Source organism: Pristis pectinata, chromosome 4 (assembly GCF_009764475.1).
Source record: "Pristis pectinata isolate sPriPec2 chromosome 4, sPriPec2.1.pri, whole genome shotgun sequence".
Classification (NCBI taxonomy): Eukaryota; Metazoa; Chordata; class Chondrichthyes; order Rhinopristiformes; family Pristidae; genus Pristis; species Pristis pectinata.
The window spans coordinates 102,444,716-102,468,825 of record NC_067408.1 but is presented as its reverse complement, the minus strand read 5'-3'; the positions used below and the strand labels follow the sequence as shown (position 1 = coordinate 102,468,825).

The window sequence follows — 24,110 nt, the reverse complement described above, 5'->3', positions numbered from 1 at the left end:
GCTGTTAGCTAGTGGGTTATCTAGAGGGCTTAAAAAGACTGGGACTAGGCAAGACAGAAGTCCATACTGCCACACTGATCAGTTCCAAAAATGAAGATGGTGTATTGTAGAAAATTGGCATTTGAAATTTTGCAGCAACAGACGGGTCTCTGCAGTTACTCCACATTTTGAATCTAATTTTCTAACTGGTTCTTCAACAAGAACTTCCTTCATATCTGACTGATACATCACATGGAACCATAGTGGGGCCATCACATCTCTTCTGGCTCTTCCAGTTGGTCTCATGCCCTGTCCTTTTCCAATATCACTACAAATGATTTTAACCTTTAGTCTATTTATCCAATTTCCTTTGGAAACTATTATTAAATCTATGACAACCACACTATCTGTTGGTTCTGATGAAAGGTCATCAACTTGAAACACCAACTCTCTCTCTCTCGCCATACCTGTTGCCTGATCTGCTGAGTATTTACAGCATTTTCCATCTTTAGTTTCATCAGATAGTGCATTTAAGATCCTCACCGCACAATATATGATAAAGAATTTTCCTGATGCTCCCCTAGTTCTTTTGCCAATGAACTTAAATCTGCATCCTCTATTTATCCTTCAGTCATTGGAAATAGTTGGCCTGTAGCTTATCTAAACCCCTTACAGTTTAAACCTTTCTAATTAAATCTTAATCTTGTCTGTTCTAAGGAGATTAACCCCGATTTCTCCAGACTGTACATGTAACTATAATCCTTCATTCCTGGAATCACATCTTCTCTGCATCCTCTCCAGAGCCTCCTTCTCTTTTCTATGTATGGGCTCCTAATTAGATATAATACCCCAGAGTGCTGTGACCTGAGTAACAAAACAGAGTCAAGGGGCTGATTGTCTCCTTCTAGTTTTATCTTCCTATAACGTACAGACACCAAGAACATAAAAAATAATAAAGTTTATACATATTTGGTGCATAAAAACTGGTATAATTCCAACATAAATCACAGCACAAGTAATATTTTTCCCTGTATCCTTACCTCCCTAGCATCTCCACCCCATCTTCCCCTTTATATAGGTGCATTTGGTTTTCTACTTCCACCACACTTTAGCAGACAGGACAGGGAATTGAGGTTTCTGAGTGTAAAGTCAGTTTAAGAAGTAACAAGGTGCTTATATCCATCAGTGCTTCAGCTTTTTGGCATTTAATAGTGCATCTGAAAATCTTGATCTTGACTTCATTACTGTACAAAACCACTGGTGCTTTCAGTTCTAGCCAAGCAATGACTAAGATGGGAAACGAGTTTGCAAATCATTGGCTTTGAAATTGAATTATCTAGATTTGAGAACTGAGTTGAACATTTCCAAATGACCAGTCGATACCAATGAAGAGAGAAAGAAACTGCACATCAGTGTAGTATACTGAGGAGAGGTGCCAACCAGTGTCGATTGGAATGCTCGAGGGCTTCTGCAATCCATGGGCATCAGAGGGAATTGATATCATTATTAAAGAAAGAAACCAAATATAATGTATTTTTAGCTTGTACAGTTACGTTGCATTAGTTGTGTTATCGATGCCTTCCGTCAGAGGAGAACATTTGTTATAATGATTTTGCACTAATGGTTATGCCATCCATTCAGTTCACAATTGTCCTGGATCTGGATTTTTTTCTTCAAAGATACTGCTACAGAAGTCAATGGCACATGTCTTTTCCAGCCCAATGTTTATCAGTCCTAGCAGGCAACTTGCTTATACTATTGATTTTAATTTAATTTACATTTTTCAGTAATTGGAATATAGTTCAACTCAATCAGTACCTTTCAAGACTCATAACATAATCTATCAAAATAATTTCTCCTATTTGTCAGGATTTCTGGTTGATTTTCTCTGTCCTTACAATCCCTGTTAATTTTGCCAGCACTACTTATCCTTAGGGGATTGTGAGTGAACAACATAATGACATAACACAAGGATCTCATTTGCATGCTGCCTTTTACCAAGATTATATAATAAAAGAGACACAAGAAACTGCAGATGCTGGAATCTGGAGCAACAAACAATTTGCTAGAAGGAACTCAACAAGTCAAGCAGCATCTGTGGGGGATAAAGAATTGACCCACTGAGTTCCTCCAGCAGATTAATTGTTTATCTAAAAACAGGTCAGGCTCAAATACACCCAGGTCTACCTCATCACCACTTTTTAATCCTTGCGTAAAAGCTCCTAACCTTTTTGATCAATTCTTTAATCACTATCTACTTCATTGGCTTGGGGTTAATATTTCTCTTCTGGAAGACATTTGAAAGGTTTCAATAAACATTATTCCAAATTTACCACTCAAAAATGGACATGAGACCTCTTCCTTGTAACTTCCAATCATTAATTGAAACTCTAATTAAGACTGATATTTTTCTTTTGCTCCTCAGGATTGTTAAAATAAACACAGTATTCTCAGTAACCAGAAGCTATTCTCAGTAGAATCATCTTTGTTCTCAGAATGCAGACAGAGTAAAACAGTGAAACTTTCCAGGTCTATGGATGTGATATGTGTAGGAAATATTTCAGTTAATGGAATCCAGCAGGGCTGTGTTTTATGATCTGCATTCAGTCTTAAGAAATCCCATGAAACAGGAACCATTAATCTCAGACACACCATACTCGTTCACATTATTCTATTTTTACTAAATGTTACCATTTGAAGTGAGACATACTCAGCCATTTATAGACAAAAAAGCCTTTGCATTTGATTTTTACTCTTGGAACAAACCCTGAAATGAAACTGAGTCTCATAGAGTCCCAGGAAAGAATAGATTGTGTATTAAACTTCTGGCAGATCTTGGTGAAATACAAAGCCTCAAGTTATTATTAATTGGATTTATATGCAGATGCAAAAAAATTTCTATACATAAAAACAAATTCACCTGGAATGCCCATACTTCAATGACTTATCATGCCATAGAGATACAAATGGCAGACTTACTAGGACATTGCATTAAAAAAGATTATCTTTTCTAAAAGAGTTTCAGGTTTCATCCTGCCACCTAATCTTCCAAGGCAATGGAATTAATGTTTGGGGCCAAAGCTAGCAAAATATTGAAGCATGAGAAAACCTTGGAATTAACTCACCTGTCCTTATGAAAATGGACAAGGCCTCCATGCAATGTCATCTGATGGCAAATGTAACTCAGGAAAATCCAAGGATTGAACCTATGTTTGATAGAGCAGAAAATTTGTATTCCAATGCATTGTGCTCATTCAAAGATTACTAAAATGGAAAACAATCTGTTCATTTTAAAAATGCTGTCTATAGCTATTTAGTTAATAAGGCTATTTAGATCTTTAGCATGTCTTGAAATCTTAAAAATAATATATAAATATGTTCCTCTGGTTATTTATATCATTTAATTTCAAAGTCACAGAATTGTACAATACCAGAGGCCATGGTCCATTTTGCTTTATCATCATTATAATTTATAATATACAATAATTAATTTTCTTGACAGGAAGTATCCTAGGAATATTGTTTTAATTTAAAATGCTCCAGCAATGCTTCTACTGTCTGGTGTTCTAGGTTAATGGGGCAGTGATTGTCAATACCTCTGCTCCTCTTGCTGCTCATATTGTTGCCCAGTTGATGGTAGCTGCGTCCCACCAACAACAAACTTATGCGACATAGAACAGAAGACCACAAGTCTGAATCCCCATTCAGGGAAGTACAGTAGGCATCTACAAAATGTTGATTATTTGTTCATTAAGGTCTGTTTTGATGGCAAGGCTCTCATTGGAGGCCTTGTGCTGTTGGTTTCTTTTGTGTTACTGCTTTCATAATCAAATAAGCAGATGTAGAAATAATAGCAGAACATCTTTTATTAAACACTCTCAACTAAACTGCATTGTCTGGTTATACCACCTGTTACAAATTATACCACCTGTCTTTAAAAGGTATGCAAAACATGTTTTCCCTTTAAAAAGGAAATAAACCCATACAATCAAACTATTTATGTACTTGAAAATATAAAATTTGTTAACTATCTACATTAAAACCATATAATTTCAACCAATTATGACTTCATTCAATTTCTTGGTCTCCTTGTTTAATAAACTCTTTCACCACAACCTACACTTGACACCTCTGAAGTATCCATTCCAGACTCCAGTAATTTCAGTGGATTACTTTCCCAGGTAGATGTCATAAACATATGGTTTCATACCGTAAGCATCCTAAATGGCTCAGTGAAATTATACAGGGCTCTGGTGAGATGTCATCTTGAATGTTGTGTGAAATGCTGAGCCCCTAATTAAGAAAGGATATACTTGTGACAAAGGGAGTACAACCAATTATCTCATTGATTTTTAGGATGGGAAGATTATCTTTTGAGGAGAGGTTAAGCAGATTAGGCCTGTACTCTCTTCAGTTTGGAAGAAATAGGGGTGATCACATTGAAGCAAAATTCTTATGGGACTAAACAGGGTAGATGCAGGGCTGATGTTTCCCCTGGTTGGTGAGTGGCAAGAGGTCAGAACCTCAAAATAAGGCAACCATTCAGGACTGAAACAAGATAATGAAAATTTGGAATTCTCTACTGAGAATAGCTGTGGAGACTTAGTTGCTGAGTATATTCAAAATACAAATTGATAATTTTTTAATTATTAAGAGAATCAATGGATACAGAGTTAGCATGAGAATGTGGTGTTAAGGTAGAAGGTTAGCCATAATCTTAATGGCTGAACAGGCACAAGGGGCCAAATGGGCTACTTCTCTTACTTCTGAGTTCTTTGTAGTATCAACATAAATGTCTCCATAACTTTTAATACATTGTATAATGTATTCTGTATCACCACCTTCTTGGTGTCACTGGTTTATCCCAAACTGTCCACATAAAGTTTAACACAGTCTATTAAGTCTAACAATAACTACAGCAGTTACAATTATGCTTTATTGTTATACATTATGACCTGAAATGTAAAATCTGTTTCTCTCTTCACAGAATGCTGCAATTTTCTGACCATCATTTTCCAGATTGTCAGCAAGCCTCAACTCTGAAATGACTCTCCTGCCTTAGTCTTGCTATGCTGCAACATGCTATTCTTAAGTCTATGCCTGCTTTAATATCATTTGGTGGATCTTCGGAGATTTGGAACTGCCTCTATTTTGCAATGCTCTCCTCTTTCGAAATAATCAATTGAATATGTGCTTTGAAAATAAAAACTAAACTGTAGATGCTTTAATTCTGAAATAAACTAGACAGTACTCAGGAGCCAGACAGCATCCGCTGAGTGAGAAACAGAATTATAGTTTCAGGTCGTTGACCTTTCATCAAAACTGGGAAAAGATAGGATACAAGTACGTTTTAAATTGCAAGGAGGATTGGAGAGAACAAAAATATCTGTGATAAAGAGGCGATAGCTGATCAAGATTCCCATCAAACGGTATTAGCTTAGATGGGAATCTTGGTCTGCATGGACCAGTTGGGCCGAACGGCCTGTTTCCGTGACTTTATAAGACTGTGATGCAAATAGCGATATACAAGCTGGGTGGGGACAAAATGTGTTACTTTTGGAGACTTTATTTTCAATGGCCTATTCGTGTTTCTCCCACAACAGCTGTCTGGAGTTCATAGTCCGGATAGAACCTGCACACATTTCTCCGCCTTAGCTCCACAACGTGCATGTGGAGTACCATCTCCCCACACTGGCTGCTGTACATTGTGGCGGGGACTACCGTCCACGTGTGAGCCAAAAATCTGACCAGCCTACACATCGACAGCCCACCCTTCTCCCCTCTTACTGACCAGACACGTCGCCAGCTTGACCCGGGACTAACAGACCGTCCGGGGAGGACGGGGAAGGCAGCGCGCATGCGCCGGTACTCCGGCCCGCCCCACACGAGCAGGTCCAGCCGCCCCTGATTCACTACGCATGCGCAGACCCCTCCCCCAGCCCGCCCGCACGACCATGTCCAGACGCCCCTGATTCACTTCGCATGCGCGGATACTCCAGCCCGCCCACACGACGATGGGCAGCCGCCCCTCCTTCACTGCGCATGCGTAGTAACTCGGCGGGAACTGTTCAAATGGGAGCTCGCGCGAAATTTTTTTTAACTTTCTTCCGGCAGAGTCGGTGGATTTGACTGAGGGACCCAGCGGGAGATAAAGTTTATTTTTAAATAAAAGAAAGAAGAAGAGGGAATAGTTTTAAATCATCTCTCCTTAAAGTTAGCAGAAACTGATAAAAGTCCCACGAAACGAGTTAATTAGTAATTATTCAACAACTGCCCACTGAGGCGCCCGAAAGTTGCCGCCTGGCTCCAGTATCGGGGGGTGGAGGGTTTCCCTCGTCCGTTCGGTAGCCATAAGATGTCGGCCGAGCAAGTAGCCGGCTACTCACCCAGCTTTAAGAAGCCCGCGGAGGTTCTGAGGCTGCGGAGGAAGCGGATCTGCAGCGTGGCCGGCCGGCTTCCCTCGGAGCCACCGCCGACTTCCCCCGTTGAGAAGGCCGAGCACGGCGGCCCCGGCCAGCAGCAGCAGCGCAAGAAGTGCCGGAGGAACCCGTTCGCCAACATCGCCAATACCTGCGGGCTGCCCGCCGAGAGTGCGGGCCCTGGGGGCGGGCGGCCTGCCGAGGAGACGCCGCTGAGCAAAGGGGCTCCTCAGGTACACCTTTCAAACCCCTTCGTTGTCAGTGTAAAACAATGTTTTCCTTATTAACGTCTTGGGGAGGTCTAAACTAAACACAGAAGATGCTGGAAATGCTCAAATGTTTGGAACATCTGTGGGAAGACGAAAGGTCTTCGACCAGAAGCATTAATTCTGCTTCTCTTTCCACAGAAGCTTAAACTGCTGAGTGTTTCCAGCATTTCTGTTTTTATTTCAGACTTCCAGTAGCTATTATTTTCATTTATTGAAGGAGTGCTGCACTGTCGGAGATAAACTCAAGCCCTCTCTCGGGGATGTGCCAAAGATTTCGTGGCTATATTTCTTCCAACGGAGGGAAATTAACCACAGTGGTTTGGACTGTGTTATCCACGAAATTGCAACCGCTTAAAGTAAACTATCAGGTGGTTGTATTTGTAGGAGTTTCACGTGTACTTTCCTCACCACCTTTTCTACATTAATACAGTGACTACACTTCAAATGTGGTTTGGCAGGAAGGGGTTTTGAAATGCTCTGAAAGAGACGTGAAAGGTTCCCTATAAACAAAAAGCCTGCAGATGCTGGAAATGAAACAGACGTTTAAGTGCAGTGCATCTACTGGTTCCACTCTATCCACAGGTCATGTTCCTGTTTCGAAAAACTGTATTTCCCTCCATGGATGCTGCCTGACCTGCTGAGTTACTCCAGCACTTTTTGTGTATTTCTCCAGATTCCAGCACCTGCAGAATTGATTGTCTCCTGATAACATATCTTCCTCCTTTAGTATTTTCCAAAGTATTTTGCAGCTAATGAAATACCTTGTAAAGTAATTAGAGCAGTGAAGATGTGCAGTACTGAAACGGCTCTTCAGCCACCGAGTCCATTCTGACCATCAACCATCCATTTACACTAATCGTACATTAATCCCATTTTTTATTATTGTCTTACTTGTCATTTTCAGATTTTAAAATGTATTTGCCATCTGGTAATTTAAGTGCTTGCTGAATGGAATGTTTAAGATGGGACATGAAAGTTGTTGGAAAACTGCTACTTTGAAAGGTACAAAGCAGCTAATAAAGCACTTCAAGCTGAGAACTGCAATTCATATTGGAGGAATTAACTCGAATGCTAAATGGTTTGGAGTGATACAATGATGCTCAGGTTGACAGCTAATTAAGAGCAATAACTGGTATTTGTAAAGTCCCAAGATGCTTCACTGGAGTGCTACCCAACAAAATTTGAAACTGATAGAAGACGTTAAGACAGATGATCAAATAGCCTGTTCAAAGGTGGGCTTTAAGAGATGGTTTGAAGGAAAAAGCAGAGGGGTTGAGGGTTGGAACTCCTGAACTTTGGGTTTTGCCAGTTATGGTGATTGATACTAGAGTGATTTTTTAAGATTGAGAATAATCAAAAGTCCATAACTGGAGCAGTGTAGGTATTTTAGTGTTGTAGGGCTTAAAGAGGTAGGGAAAGTGAGATCACAGAAGTTTACGAAAACAAGGATGAGAGCTACAGTTGCTTGTTTATAACCAGAAATCATTGTAGGTGGGCAAGCACAAAATCAGTAGTCCAATGGCATTCCTTGCACAGGAGAGGGGGGGGGGGGGGGGGGGGGGGAGTCTGTGTCTTTACTTCAAAAATACTTCATTGGTTTTAAGTCCACTTAGAACATCTGTTAAATAAATGGAAGTTATGAAATGAAAAATACTCAGCAGTTTGCAGCAACCCTGGTGAAAGAAGCAGTTAGTATTTTAGGTTGAAGGCTCTTGAAATGTAACAAGTCACCCTGTAGGTAAAGGTATCAGTCTGCATGCAGCATGGTACTGCGAGCAATGAGGTTGTGACTAGGTAAACTGCCTTTAGTGGTATTATTTGAGGAATAAATATTGGTCAGGGCATTATGTTGCACTTCCCTTCCCTTAGAAATTTTGCCCTGGGATCTTTTACATCCACCTGTAAATGTAGACATTTAAACATCTCATCTGAAGGATGATATTTCTGTATGGTTTAAGATTAACTGATTTGGAATGTTAGCCTGAATTATATGCTCAAGGAGCTCAGGATTCGTCACTTTAATTTGCCAATGTACACCCATTTCTGAGAAGATTTGCATGTTTCAGTTATAAGTTAACACTATCATTGCTACTTTTTGTTGCTTATCAAATTCATACCCAAGCTATGAATTAATGGTAATCCAGATATTTTCCCCCCATCTGAAAAATTGAAACAATTCTACATGGAAATTTTATATAATACTATAGCCACACATGCATGCAGCAAATCTAGGTAGTTAAAATGCATTGACAATTCCTTTCCTCCCACAAACGCTGATTGACCTGCTGAGTTCCTTCGTGATTGTTTGTTGCCCCAGATTTCAGCATTTGCAGTCTCTTGTGTGTCTCGAGTTAAAATGAAGCCCTGATATGTGGTTAATAATTTGACAATCACTTTGAAGCCAGTAAGATGGAAAACCCATGAATGGCCATGGATTTGCCCACAGATCTAAGCTAGGCTTGGGTAATTTCTTTAGCTGACAAATAGAGCTTAGCATACAATTGTGTATTTTTAATGTTAAGATTTTCTAATAATGTCTATATTCATTCCGGTATAAATAGGTGCTGCCTTTAGGAGATGAAGATTCCATTTTGGAAGCAAAGTTTATTTCCCAAGTACTACCATTTCCTGTGCCAATTAAAGTAAGCTTTTGTATACCAGTATATTTTGTTAATTAGCTAAAGGCAGAAGTACAAATGTATATGATTTCATCTTTCACCACCACCACCATATTAGGAAATGGAAATAAATAACTTAATAGTTTGCCTAAGGCACCTAAAGAGTGTGAACAAATGGGATGCAAAGGGAAGTGTTGAAGTATCAAAATTAAGGAATACTTGCATAAATAGTCAAGAGTGTTTAGTGTTTTTAATTGCATGTCTTTTCTCATTCTGCTCTTGGGATCGCAAGTGTAAGCATGCTGCTTTAGAATCCAGAGGTTGTAACTGAGAAATGCAACATGTTGAAGGTCCTGGGAAATGGGTTTGAGTGTTGGGCAGGGACAAGACACTGTGAAGTTGACCGGAATTAGTCATTCAGTACCTAGTCATGTAAAGAATGACCAGTCCTCAAGAAAACAGATAGCTGGTGAAATATTTGTCCACCACATGATTTTCCCTTTGCTGCTTTGTAACCAGTTATCAGAATTTTTTTTAAAAAAAGTGTAACCTTATTGGAGTTTTACTCCTACAATTAGTGTTTTCCCCTTGATGACCACTGGTTTCAGTTTTACTGTCTGATTTGTCTAAATTGGGAGAGCTATCCCACAGTCTAATCAAGCAACAGCCTGATTATAGAATTGTACCACAGGTAATGCGCCAGACTCCCTCTTGACAGTCCCTGGGTACAGAATAGACCTGGCAATGGTAGTGGGGAAAAATCATAATACAGGTGGGAAGGAGAATCCTTCAGAGTTCTCAACTTTGACACCAGAACCTATCAAATTTTGTGGCATCTAGTCAAATATGCAAGTAAATCTCCTTACCACCACCTGTCCTCCTTTAGCTGATGAATCAGTGCTCTTCCACGTTCAACAACACTAGGAAGAAACGCACAGTAGCAATGTCACATAATGTACTCTGGGTAAAGAAATTCAATATCCATTAACAAGAATAGCTGGGTAGCATCAGTACTGACTGAGCTGGACAAGTCATGAAGGACACCTCTGCAGATCCAGTCTGGCAGTAATAGTGAGCGAATTCTGACGAGATAAACCTTTGAGTTTATCTTTGCCATCGCACATGTGGCAGATGCATCTAAACATGATAGCATTGGTAAAAGTGACCATTGCACTGTCCTTGTAGAAACAAAAATCCAGGCTTCATAGTGAGGAATGCTCTCCATCAGATTGTTTGGCATTGCAATTGTGCTAAATAGGCCTTGGAAGAAATCTTGTAGCTTAAAAGTTGGCATCCATGAAGTACTGTAAACCAGCAGCATAAATTTACACAATAAACAAATTTCATGTCATATAGGTCAGTGATAATAAATCTGATTCATAGCCCAGCATATCCTGCGCTCTTCCAGAAGGAGCAGCAACAGGCATACCTAAAAATGAGGTGCCAGCCTAGTGAAGCTGCTTCATAGAACTATATGCATACTAAACTCGTGCAATAGATAGTGAAATGATCGCACAACCGACTGATCAGATTGAAACTCCGCAGTCCTATTACATCTAGTTATGAAGGTAGTGAACAATTTGCAGCTAAATGGAAGGAAGAGTTTAGTAACATTACTTTATTAATGCTGCAGAGAAACTATGACACACACAAAGCTCCATTATATTATAACTGGCCTTTCTTCACTCAGTACTGACTCAAGTGGATAATCATTACGTGGATGACAGCATCACTCTTACTATGAGCTAAGACCTTGAGTTTCAGGAACTTTATTAAATATTGAGATCATAACAGTAGGAAAAAAAATTCCTAGCCATGCTTGCATTTTCCACTACAATTTACTGGATAGTAAATCAGGGTTACCAATACTGTACTAGACACGCTTTCCTTTTCATTTTCTATGGAGCCAAGACTAATTGTTGCACACTGACAGCTAGTTAAGTTGGCACAAATTTAGGAATTTAACTTCAAATCTTCCGATTTATGTGCTTCTGTATCATTTTTATTAAGCCAACTGGGATTTGATTGCTAATTAGGTCTGTGATTTTTTTTTGCCAGTAATCAGTGGAGAAAAATTAGAGGACAATTATTTCTGAATAAAATTCAGTACAATAATCTCATTTTAGTGGGATCATTTGATGTAACCAGCATTGTTGTGAGTAGCTTGGAATGATTTTTTTCTGTAATTTGGCTCAACAAATCATCTTGAGTGAAAAAGGTATATATTAGGGAGAACTTGCATTTTTAACAAAGGTTTTTTTGACAACCTCAGTAACTTTCCTTGTGATTTTGTTTTTGCAGAATTTGCAGGACTCTAGAGCACTACCTGAATGCACTTCTTTACCTGAAAGCTTCCCTGCTGACTGGAGTGTCAAAACGTGGGTTCTGTTCACATCCCCTCACCCTTTTACTTGGACAGGTCAGCTTAAAGCATCAGAAGAAGCCAAAGGATTAATTCAACACTGTCGTTCCTCAGTAGTTGATCTTCCTTTGCATGTAGAGGTACTAAATTATCTGTAATCATATCCTCATGCACTTTTTTGCTACCATAAAATTGGAATTATTAAAGATGCATTTAAATTAATTGATAAAATTTGATATTCAGTTTGAAACTCATTGGGTCTACTTTTCTTCAGTGCAGAGGATGGGCAGATTTTAATAGTGGGAAATCAAATTGCTTTTTGTGATATTTCATGTAAATTTAAGACAGTTGGCCAATGTTGTCTTTGTAGGCAATTAATCACTTCAGAAGATCGAAGTGCACGGGGGCAGATGATGAACTGATTTTTGCCTTGAGGGATTAAAAAGATTGGAGGAGTGAGAAATACACAGAACAACATTAATACATTGGGTTAATCTAAAAGAGCAAAGTTCAAATAAGTGTTCCACAGATTCCTGAAGTTGTCTCAAATGTCTAATGTTGAGCAAGTTCTAATTTCTCAATGACGGTGCAAAACATTTTTCTTTTATATAGGACCCAAGATCATGCACAGATTTACGCTGTGCCTTCCAGCAGAATCTTGTATACTGGCTTCACCCCTCCCTACCATGGCTATCACTTTTCCCTCGCATAGGTGCAGAACGGAAAATGGCTGGCAAAAATAATCCATGGGCACAAGACGAAGAACTCCAACAAGTGCTAATGAGTGAATGGTACATTGCTTGCTTTGTGTTCACTTTTTTTAAAAGAAAAAAACTCAGTTGACCAAGGATTAAGATGCAAATGATAGGTATTTTACCATGGATTTGCAAGTTATGATTTGGGCTCAAGCTTGTTAATGCATTTCACATGCAAGAGAAGACAAACTTGCAAAATGGGCTTTAAATTCATTATTTAGGGTGAAAGAATAATATTGCTCAGCCAGCATCAGTGGTCTCTTGTGTATCTCTTAAAAATTATAAATTTTAATGGTAAATAGGCATTATCTTCAGTACTGAAGTGCAAGATTTTTGTAACTTTTTTTAAGTAAGGTTTAAACGTAAGGTATCTCTGTCCAGACCCATGACTTGAGATAAAAATTCTCCTATCCTGGTCAATGTCATTCTTTCAACATCAACAAAAGAAAATAGATTATTTGGATCTTGTAAAATTTGTCCAAATTGACTGCTGTGGCTAACTACATAACAGCACTGCTTATGTAATGCTGTTGTAAGCTTGTGCTTGATTAATTGTCTTTCAAAAATGCTATACAATCCAACTCCTAGAAAATCTGAATTCAATGTTAGTGCCTTCAGCAGACAAGATTATCATGAAATGCAACAATACATTCACTCCAAGTGACTACTTTTATGTTCACTTTTTCCAGGTCACTCAGCTTTAGTTCGTTGTATAATCTACTGCGAGCCAAACTTTGCCCATTTTTCTACTTCTGCACATATCAATTCACTGTGCTTTTCCGAGCAGCTGGAATAGCAGGAAGTGATGTCCTTACTGCTCTTATTTCCCCTACAACAAGAGGTCTCAGAGAAGCTATGAAAGATGAAGGTAAGACACTTCATACACTTTAAAACTTAATATGCAATGATGGCAGTGGGGCCAGGGATGATTAACCCTCTCAGGTCAAATCCTGACCATTTGAATTCTAGTGACCTAGACCCATCTCTTGTATATGTTTTAAAAAAAAATTCTGAAGTACTTTGCATCTCAATGTACAAGGTGATTTTTGTTTTAAACATTCCTAGTATTGGTTTATAATGTTTCTTTAGACCTCTTCATACAGCTGGATCATAAATCCCTTTGTGTCTTATTGGTGCTCTAGTTATATCATGATACAGAACATGATATTCTATCAAAAAAAGTGACACCCTTATTGGACTCTCCTTTTTGATATTAAAAGAGGGTATATTTTTGGTTATGACAGCTTTATCTTTGCACAGGGATCACATTTTCCTTGCCCTTACTGGAAAATAGTAGAAATGAAAAGACAAAAAAAAGTGAAATGACAGAGTTGGGAACACGCATTCCAGATGCTAAAACACAGGAGAAAAACTTGGATGTTCAGAAGTAAGTCTACCTTATGGAAAAATACCATGTGGATATTTTAGAAAAGTTGGTTTTGTGATACTATGAGAACCTAATGCTTCCATTCAAATAGAGCCATGTGATTTTGTTTTTAGAGGCCACTTGAAGAACCCAAGGCATAGGGATAAATGCTACTAACTATTGGTATGGGACTAAAGTGGCATTAATCTTAGAAATTATACAAATAAGGTGTGTAGAACATTCTTGTTTGAGTGCCACAAAACAATCTTTTAAACCAAAATAGAAGTTACTTCTGAGACAAAACCTCAACTATAATTTCTCAACCCTTTTTTTTTAACCTTGGCATACAAATTATTAGGAAATTAAAACTCCTATACAATTACCTCAGTCAGAACTTTGATTTTAAGTAACAAATCTAATGAAAGGACTAGAACTGAGAAAACAAATATGCAGAGGTTCAGAAAACTGAACAATTGCAAATAGGGGGTCTGGCCATATAAATGCTATTTTTTTTAATTCTCTATTCATTAACACTAATATTTAAATTAATCTGAAATGAAAACTGAAACAATGGATATTTCTAATTCTATGAAAGGAAGCTTATAATTCCATATCTTCTACCACCATGAATGTTTAACAGGCATGTAAAACACTTTTTTTTAAATGTAGAGAATATGCTGGCAGTAGTGAAGAGGATGATGATGACGATGGTGGAATATCCTGGCTGAAAGAAATGGGTGTACAGGACAAAGTTAGAAAGCCTAATTCTATTTCCGTTAAACTGTATCCTTTTAAATCTAGTTTCATGGTGAATGAAAAGGAGTTTCGACTTAAGTGATCAGAAGCTGGAACAGATGTTTAGTTTTCATTTTCTTTAGTTCCTTCTGAAATGTTAGCTATAATGTCCATAGCAGTATTGTAGAAATTGCAGTGTCTACTCTAAATGTGCTCTTTGGCTTCTAAAGAAGTAGCATAGAATGGTTTGTGCCTTGCATGTTAATTTTGCATGTATAAAGTTTATAGGGGAAAAGTGCATGGTTGCTTTGGAGTAATGCAGCAAGTCACTTTAATTACATTGCTACTTTTACATCATTGATTTTCATGAGGCATTTTTGCTGTGTGACCTTCTGAATTTATAAATGAGATCTATTCCAGAGGAGGGAAAAGGTTAACATTGTCAGCTTAGATATATTAAAGATCCAAGTGAAGAAGCTCACAGTAAGTAATTCAGGCTTGCGGTCATTTACTTCACTGCATCTTGACAGTTTTATTGTGACTGTTAATACACTAGTGGTGGACCACAATGTTCATTCTATAAATGGTGTTGGATCCCTGATGAATACAAGAATCAATATTGTATGCAAAGAGTTTTAATGTGTTGGGTGTATAACATTTAAGGTTAGATTGTTGTGCAGTATGTTGCAGCACTGGTATATAATAATTCACTTAACTTGCACTGTGTTTTGGAGGGACAGCAGATGGCTCCAGGAGAATGGCATGGGCAAGTATTTGGGATAGGCCATCCTGCTCCATCCTGTGCAAATAATGCCATGGAGGAGAAGGGTATATTTGTGTCAAGAATTACACAAAGTACTATTATGATTTGACCTCCACTGTTATACTGTGTATATCCACAAAGCCTAATCCCAAAACAATACCCAGATTGTCACTGTTTTCCAACTCTTTGTTCTTTTCAAATAACAGGTTACCTTTGTTTTAATGCATTATTTATTACTTCAATAACCATTTTCATAATTTATCTGCTGACCTCTCAGGCAAAGTTTAACCCACAAGTTGATTTGATTCAGCATGAGTTTTTTTGTGGACATATTTGTACTCATTGCAAAATTATCTTGAGCTTTTGGGATTGGAGGAGTGGCAATTGCTATTTGTTAACCCAGCAGTCAGAAAGCAAGCTTTTAGTTTTAAAGACATAGCTCTTTCCTGCAATTTTTTTGTACCTGTAGTGCCCCCAACCAAACCTCTCCAACTGTCTGTGTTTACAGAAGACATTTCTTTTCAAGTAGGGATTGTTTTCTTGAATTTTTTTTTAAAAACTGAGACCTATCTGTAACATGAAAGCTAAAGAGAATGAGAGATGACCAGAATCAAAGGAGAAGTGAGGAAGTGGACCAGAACAGGGAGGAGTGGCAAGAGGTAGAGGGAAGAATGCAGGGATAGGAAAGCCTTGTATAATCTTGAATTATGTCAATGTGCTCTGCCTTTAGTGTATGGACAGCTCACAATTTTGAAGGGAATATTGGTGTTGTGGTTGTTACTGGGCAAGCAGCCAGTGCTGTTGTGAGAATAGCACTGGCCGTCGTCACTGACCTTGTGAGAAGTTTGTGTCCTGCCATGTCAGCTGGGGAATTTAAATTCAAGTAATTAAATTTGGAATTAAATGCTAATCTGAGTCACTAACCATGAAAGTATCAGGTTGTCATCACTCTGTGTTCGCTAATTTTTGTATTGTTGACTCTGCAACTCTTGAAATAGCTTTTCCTTCATGCTAAAATCTAGTCGTAAGGAACACAACCTTGTGCGAATGGACCATAAGCCTGAATCAGCTGTACTAGTGAAAGGCCCACAGACGTTGACGTTGCTGAACTTCCTTATAAACAATAAGAGCATTGTAGCTGGAGCTGGACCCCAGGCAGGACTCCCACCTACACTCTTGGCACCTGTTGCATTCAGAGGAGCCTCAATGCAGACATTAAAGGTGAGCTTTAATGTACTAAACTGTTTTCCGTGAATCAAAGTAAATGTCTGTAGTGGAATATCATGTAGTAAATCTTGGTGTTCTATTTGGTAATTTTAGATTTTCTCTTTTGGCTTGTGTATTTATCCCACTTTATACACCTTGTGTAGTCTGTTTGTGTTCAGTTGCCCAAGAAAACGTTTTTTGTTTATCTTCAAAACTGTTCTATATCTATGACCAAGTTATTAATCAAAATGGGGTCCCTTTGTATTCTTCAACCTTCCTTGCCTACCTTGGCTGCCAATCTACAATAAATTGAACCATTGATTGTTCTTTGGTTTCTGTGCTTTTGATGTCTGTACCCATCCTGTGTGGGATCTATATGCTTTTTCTTTTAAAAAAAACTATCTAAAATTACTATGAAGTATTTTTTCTTCTGTGACTTCCTTTATTGCAATTAAATTAGCTGAGCATGACCTGTTGAATGATGATATTTAGCTTACAGGTTAGTTTCATTGAAACTAGTGCCTTATGAAATGTAATAACATTGCTAAGTAATGGGTAAATGAACTAGTATGAGAAAACTAGAAAGATGGCAATGATCAGAATAGCATCTACAACAATGTCAAAACAAAAGCTAGCAAATATGCAGAGTCCACATTGACAAGTAACAGGAAATTATGAGAAGTTAAAAAAAATATGGCTGATACATTAAACTATACTGCAGAAATAGAAACTAGAGATGTCATGACAGTGAACTTTAAATAATTAATATAATTAGAGAAAACAAGTAAATTACAGGGATATAAACTAGACAAATCCCCATGACGTACCCTGTATCATGGGATTCTAAAAGAGATGGCTGTAGATTTAGCAAAATCATTAGTGGTACTTCCAAAATTTCCCTAGATTGTGCAACAATCCTGAAGATTCTAGTTATCATATTTAACACTACTGCTTAAAGCCAAGAGTGGACAAAATAGGAGACTATAGACAATTTGCCATCTGTGGTTGATACAATCTTTAGAAGAGCTAGCACATCACACTAAAACAATTTTTTAAATTGTGAAAACCTAGGCACCGCAGGTTGTATGGAGGCTTATTGTTTCCTCCCCATAGCTCACTTTACCACACAACTTCATGACCTGCCAACTTAGTCATAGAGTTATACAGCAAGGAAACAGGCCCTTTGGCCCATCTGGTCCATGCAGTCCAAGGATCCCCATCCAAGCTAGTCCCATTTGCCAGCATTTGACTCATAACCTTCTAAACCTTTCCAATTCATGTACCAGTCCAACTGTATTTTAAAAGTTGTTATTGTACCTGCCTCAGCCATTTCCTCCGGAAGCTGATTCCACATAGATGCCACCCTTTGTGTAAATAAAAAAAGTTGCCTCTTAAATTTCTATTAAATCTTTCCCCTCTCACCGTATACCTATAACCTATGCCCTCTAGTCCTTAGTTTCCCCTGCAGAGTTGGGAAATCATCTATCACCCTATCTATACACCTTATGATTTTTATACCTCTATAAGATCACCTCTATCTCCTATGCTTTAAGGAATAAAGTCCTAGCATGTCCAACCTCTCCCTATAATTCAGTCCCTCAAGTCCTGGCAGCATCCTTGTAAATCTTTTCTGCACTCTTTCCAGTTTAATAACATCTTTCCTACAGCAGGGCAACCAAAACTGAACACAATAGTCCAAATGCTGCCTCACTAGCGTCTTGTATAACCGCATCATGACCTCCCAACTTCTATACTCAATGCCCTGACATATGGAGGCCAGCATGCGAAAAGCTGCCTTCACCTTGTCTGCCTGTGATTTCACTTTCAGTGAGCCATCCACATGTACCGTAAGGTCCCTCTGAATATTTGCACTTTTTTCTGAATTAAATTTTGAATATCTAAGATTAGCTACTGATCTTGGTATGCAAGTTCATGAAATACATAAAATAGATGTGCAAGTAGAATAAGCAACTATGAAGGCAAATTATATAATTATTACAGCATCTGCAGTCTCTTGCATCTCCAAATAATATCTTATTTGAGTGGGTTCATTGTGAGTTGGTTGTGAGGAAGTCATGCTGAGATTATACAGATAATTTAAGTAATCTGGAAGTTTAGGATAAAAAGAGATGATGGATAAAATCTGTGGGCCTGCCCCCAGCTTTGGGTATAAAAGCTGTGAGGAAGTTAAGATTTTAAATGTTCCTGACATTCGGAGACACTTAATCAATTTAACTTGAAATAAATAAATTGAAATTTAATTTTTAAATCTATAAAAATACAAAGCTCTTCCCCTTTGCTTTACCTTGGCTTTACAATTTCCAATGGAATCTCGTATCCTGTGCCATGTGTAAACTAGCACCAGATCTGAGGCAATTTCCCCATGTAAATGTGGAGTCCAGTGGCAGAATGAACTGATGTACAGAATTCTGAATCTTTCAAGTCTGGGACTTGTACATTTGACAGGACGTGCCTGAACTTCTCTTTAAATAACTAAACCCGATGGTTCCATTCAGAATCGGTGGTATTGGCCAATGAGGTCCAGCCTGTTGTTTTTCCTTTGGAGAAATTTGCTAATCAGCTTGTAATACTTTCTCCAGAGTGGGGAGGGAAAAAAGTAGATTCAAAGCAAAATGCTGAAAATGGTAAATCAAGCAGAATCTTTGGAGATGCAAAACTTTTAATGTTTCCAGTTGATGACCTCTGAAGGGTCAGCAACCTGAAATGTTAACTTTCTCCAGTGGAGCCAACTTTGCTCCTGGGCCTACTGAGCATTTCTAGTATTGTTTCATCTTTTATCAGATTACCAGTAAATGCAATATTTTGCTTTTATAGAATTTTGGATACAAGTAATAATTTTGCATAATTTATTCAGGCCAGAAGTATTAATGTTAGGACACAGCATCCATCTGGGATGAAGGAATCTCACAGCCTTGAGATCACTGGTCCCATCATGCCTCACACCCTACACAGTCTGACGCTGATGCTGAAGTCGGCACAGAAAGGAAACTTCACAGCCAGCTTTCACTCACATGAGCCAACTTCTGTGTTTAATGTAGCCCTCAAACTGGAACATCATGAAGGCAAGGTAAAGGACAACAGATATTTATCTTCAAAAAGTTTTTGCTTTCAGTATTTGTTTTCCGAATAGGTGGGTTTCTGAAGCCTTGGTGCAAACAATATTTGGGGGGAAAGGTGTAAAGCTGTAATAATGCTGCTAATCAGAAGGAACTGGTGGGCAATGTGGAAAAATGAATATGTATTAGCCTAATCTTCTGTAGACCAGCTCGCCACTTGCCTACTAAACTAACTTTATCTGGAGTGAGTTGCATAGTTCAAGTTTGGGTGACATGGTGTTGCACCAGTTAGTGCTGCTGCCTCGGGGTTCCAGAAACCTGGGTTTGATCCTGACCCTGGATGCTGTCTGTGCAGATTTTGCATATACTCATGACACCATGAGATTCCCCTGGGTGCCAGATACCCCTGGCTGTTTCCTCTTGCTTCTCAGATTTGATGGTAGGTTACCTGTCTTGGATACATGATTTAAAAAAATAAAATACGGAGAAATGAAAGGTGGGGGAATGGGACAGATGGAATTGCTCTGTTAGGATGGACTTGGGAGGTGCAGTTGCCTCCTGTCATGTATATGTAAATGTCTTCTACAGATCTGACACTAAAGACCCTATGAGGCACAGGACCTTTCTAATCATAAATATCTTAACTCAGCCCTTAGACACTTGGACAATGGTTAAGCCAAGCCCTTTGCTTTCTCCCTGTCAGAGATTGAATGTTTGAGTATCTGACACAAACATTCAAGTCAGTTAAAAATTAAATGTTAAAATGTATATTTAAATTAGAAAGCTCGAGCATTTAAAATTCAGTGTAGATTACTGTACTTTTTGCTTTCTCCCTTATAACTATTTTCATTCAATAGATGGCTTTACCCGTTTAGCAAGATGTCTGGACTTTGGGAATACATGTTTACTACCTTGTGAATATTTTGGATTATAGACAAAATTAAAATGAACTATCTGGGAAGTTGGGTTGTGTACAGTGTAATTATCTCAGTTCCACCTAGAAGTGGAATAACATTGAGACCATTTACTTTAATATACACAGGATTACACCCTCCACTGTTTTCATTTGCTATTAACATGCTGAACATACACATTCTTTTTTGTTTTAACAGGACTGCTCTTCAGGTGAGCTTTCTAATTATGGTCTACACCCAGAAACTCTGAATCAACTAATGAAACAGCCAACCATTGGAAAATCCTCCATGAAGCATCTAGAAATGAAGGACTATAAATATACATGGAAATTGTGAATTCCAGTTTTCCAATGATAGTTCTGTGACTTATTTAAAGTTTTCAAAAGTCACCTTTTGTAGATGTTAAGTGATGTGCAACTGCATTCTGGAGGAAAGCTACAGATGGATTGTGTTAATGAACATTGACTGAAGCAATGAGGACCAAAAAACATTAGATATTAAGTGACTGCATACCAATCCTATTTATTAATACACTGTACATTAGTATTAGCCATGTTATTTGAAATTGGGTTTATTTTTAATGCAGATGATAAATGCATTTCATATTTTTAATTGCGACACTGAGCCATTCAGGGTTTGAAATATCCATTTGGTTATTTGGAGTAAGGGAATTATTTCAGTGATTTGTTTTTTTTAACTGAATGGATCATAGAACTATTTACTATAGTAGAATCTGTTTTCTCTGGAGATATGGTGCTGTTGATGGGTAGGATAATGAAAGTGATTCTGGATTTGTAGGAGTTGTAGATGGATGGAACTTTATTTGACTTTTTAATTAGGGAAGAATTAATGAGTATTGGATAAAATGTCTAGATTGTTTCAATTGCCTTTGTTTTTACCTAGGAGATTGTAAACAGCTAGCAGGTAGGCAAGTAAACTTTTTTTCTGGTTAGATATTCAGATTTTTAAGTTATTTGATTTGGCTATGATATGACTTAACATAATGTAGCTTCAAACCATGTCTAACTGGTATTGTTATCTGTTTGCATGGGATTCTTCAGAGGACTGTTTTATTCAACTTTATGCTGGTCTAAAAATTTCCTGCTATTAGGTGTGTTATAAATCAACCTTGACAAATAATGAAACTGACAAATACAATTTATAGATCATCAACCCCATAGTTTACTGGCATGCAAATTCTCTCCAATTCAGTGTATCAATAACAATATTTAGTGTTTATATATCAGCAGGATCATTGTGTAAGAATTGCAGTCACTTTTTTATTTACCCTGCCACAGCAATGTCAGAGAATGGAAATAAGCTAACAAGATCAACAGTTAAGTTGGTTTTAGGGTTGTTAATCTTATTAGAATGTGATGTTTTACTTAATAATTAGTTTTAGCCTGTGATATATAGTGGCCAGTTAGCACTGAAATGTGATGAGGATTAACTAGATCTGACCTGTTAATTGATACAGCATAAGATTCTGGCACATTTCAATTTGTAGCAGACTGCTTATTGATTTAATTATAAATACTTTTACAAAAGGAAAATGTTGTGAAGTAATTCTAAATGAGTAGAAAAGATGTATATTGTCCATTTTTACTTTAGCAATCTATGTTCAACATTGAGCAGATATTTTGTATTGCACTTTCTGATCCACTGCCACTTCAACTTGACTATTTATTAAGTATTAAATATACAAGTGAAGCTTTGGTCGAGTCTTTTCTTTAATCAGTATAAGTTTAGGCACTTTCTCAACTTGCTTCTATTTGTCATCCAAATATGTGCTACTATCTAATTGAAATAATGCTTTGAATTCTATTTTTCAATTACACTTTTATCGGCAAAGTGTCAAACATACATTGTTTGAGTGTTTGTGGCTAAGGTAAAAGCTGACAGAACAGTGAGGTGACAGCAGGAGTAAGTCTGTAAAGTTTTTAAAGACACCTTAAATTTCTAGCCACATTCCATATCTTAAATGGTAACCAGCTGCACATTCATGGGTAAAGATAAAATGCCAGCCCAGCTTCTGACAATTCAGTATCTGATTTATCATTTATATTCATTGAATGATAACTTCATGAATCCAGATCATGTGCAACAAATGTTTTACCACTTTTTCACTGCCACTGCATAATTAGATGCAATATTTCTCATAACCATGAGTCCAGGCTGCTGATTTCACAAATACCAGCCCTTCCAGTAGTTCCTTTAGTATCTGAAAGTTTAAGATCCAGATTTTATCTTGGATTATGGTGCCTGTAGCTCATCAACTGTGCTAAAACCATTCTCTTTATGGCGGCTGAACAAAACCAGGGTACCTAGGAAGCATCCAAAGTCAGCAAGCTGAAGTTAGGAAAAAAAATTCAACTGTTTTAGTTGAGATTTGCTTTGTAGTAATTTTGGTAGAATAGTCATACACCTGCCACAAAAAAGGAAGTGGGAATGAAATGCATTACCCCAAAAAGAAAGCTTTTGAAACTTGGTTAATGGGAAATTTTAAAAGGATAACATAACCCAAGCAAAAAAAAAGTGGAGTTAAGCTATGAATCAGTTAAGATCTGATGGCCAAAGACATTTGTGGGCATTAATGGCCTACACTTCAGCCAAATGGTGTAAATCCTATTTTCTCTAGTGATTTTTTTTTGTGGTTCTTCCACTAACTTCACAGAGATCAGCTGGAGAACTTTGTGAAACTCACCCACATACATAATGAATTCTACATATTACCATCCACTGACAAAAATAATTGCATTGCTGAAGGAATATTTGAAACTTACTACATCATTTGAGTATGTATACACTCTAATTTTGGCCCACATTATATTGACTGATAGCTAGAAGTTCCCTTTGAAATTGTGCTGAATTACAAATAACTGACATCTCAGATTTCTGGATTGCTAGATATCTGACATTCTGCTACTGGATTCTATGTTGAGCCCAGCAGCAGAACTGTGATGTGTTGAAGAAGTGCAGATGTACTTTGATTGTAGTGCTTCATGGCAGGAAGATCTTGTCTCCACAGGGCACTGGTAACCATCTCAGAGAAAGGCAAGTTCCTGTTTAGTTTATTTTTGTTATTTAGTGTTTTCAAATTTTACTCATTTAAATGTCTATCATGCAGTTAAAAATACTTGAGCCTTTGAAAACTAGCAGGCTATCAAGGCATGCTGGAGATGGGGCCTCAGGATAACTGTCTGAGGCCTGCTCTGTGAGCTACATCAGACCTTGTCAGCAGTGTCAGCCCATCCAACCCTCTTCATCAAGTGCAGATAGCTGGGGAAGATGGAAAGTGGGCTAGATCCAGCCTGATCAAAGTCTGGCAGTGAGCAGGAGCTCGCTATCATTCATAACAATTCATGAAAAGGTCACTTTCAAAATAATCCACAAGCAACTGCTAATATAATACAACTTTATTTATGTAGTGTCATCTGAGGCATTCTTAAAACTTGTGGCTGAAGCAGCACCCTCCTTTGGAACAAGCCCCATGGCCTGTAGAGCAATAGTGGCTGCTGAGGCTTTAGCATGCTTCTTATTGGGACTGGCGAGGCTGGGCTTGTACTCTGTGCCATTGATCATCACCTGTCACAAAAATGTACATCATCTAACTGAGATAGTTTAAGGCTTACCACACTTCAATTTAT

The 24,110-nt window shown here is 38.0% G+C and overlaps 2 protein-coding genes across 2 annotated transcripts in view; one reads left to right on the top strand and one right to left on the bottom strand.

Moving 5' to 3' along the window:
* Window positions 1-5,959: 5,959 nt before the first annotated feature.
* On the top strand, window positions 5,960-22,178 carry LOC127569610 (protein downstream neighbor of son homolog). Its single transcript, XM_052014395.1, has 10 exons — window positions 5,960-6,631; window positions 9,229-9,309; window positions 11,587-11,787; window positions 12,260-12,438; window positions 13,092-13,270; window positions 13,663-13,789; window positions 14,438-14,551; window positions 16,289-16,487; window positions 19,348-19,560; window positions 20,662-22,178. The coding sequence occupies exons 1-10, from the start codon at window positions 6,335-6,337 to the stop codon at window positions 20,797-20,799; spliced, it is 1,728 nt and encodes a 575-aa protein (XP_051870355.1). The 5' UTR covers window positions 5,960-6,334; the 3' UTR covers window positions 20,800-22,178.
* A 1,705-nt stretch (window positions 22,179-23,883) lies between these two features.
* The window catches only part of LOC127569682 (protein SON), a 45,729-nt gene continuing 45,502 nt past the window's right edge, over window positions 23,884-24,110 (bottom strand). The window contains exon 12 of the mRNA XM_052014483.1: window positions 23,884-24,048. Within this exon, the coding sequence (XP_051870443.1) occupies window positions 23,884-24,048 (165 nt within the window). The remainder of the gene's footprint in view (window positions 24,049-24,110) is intronic.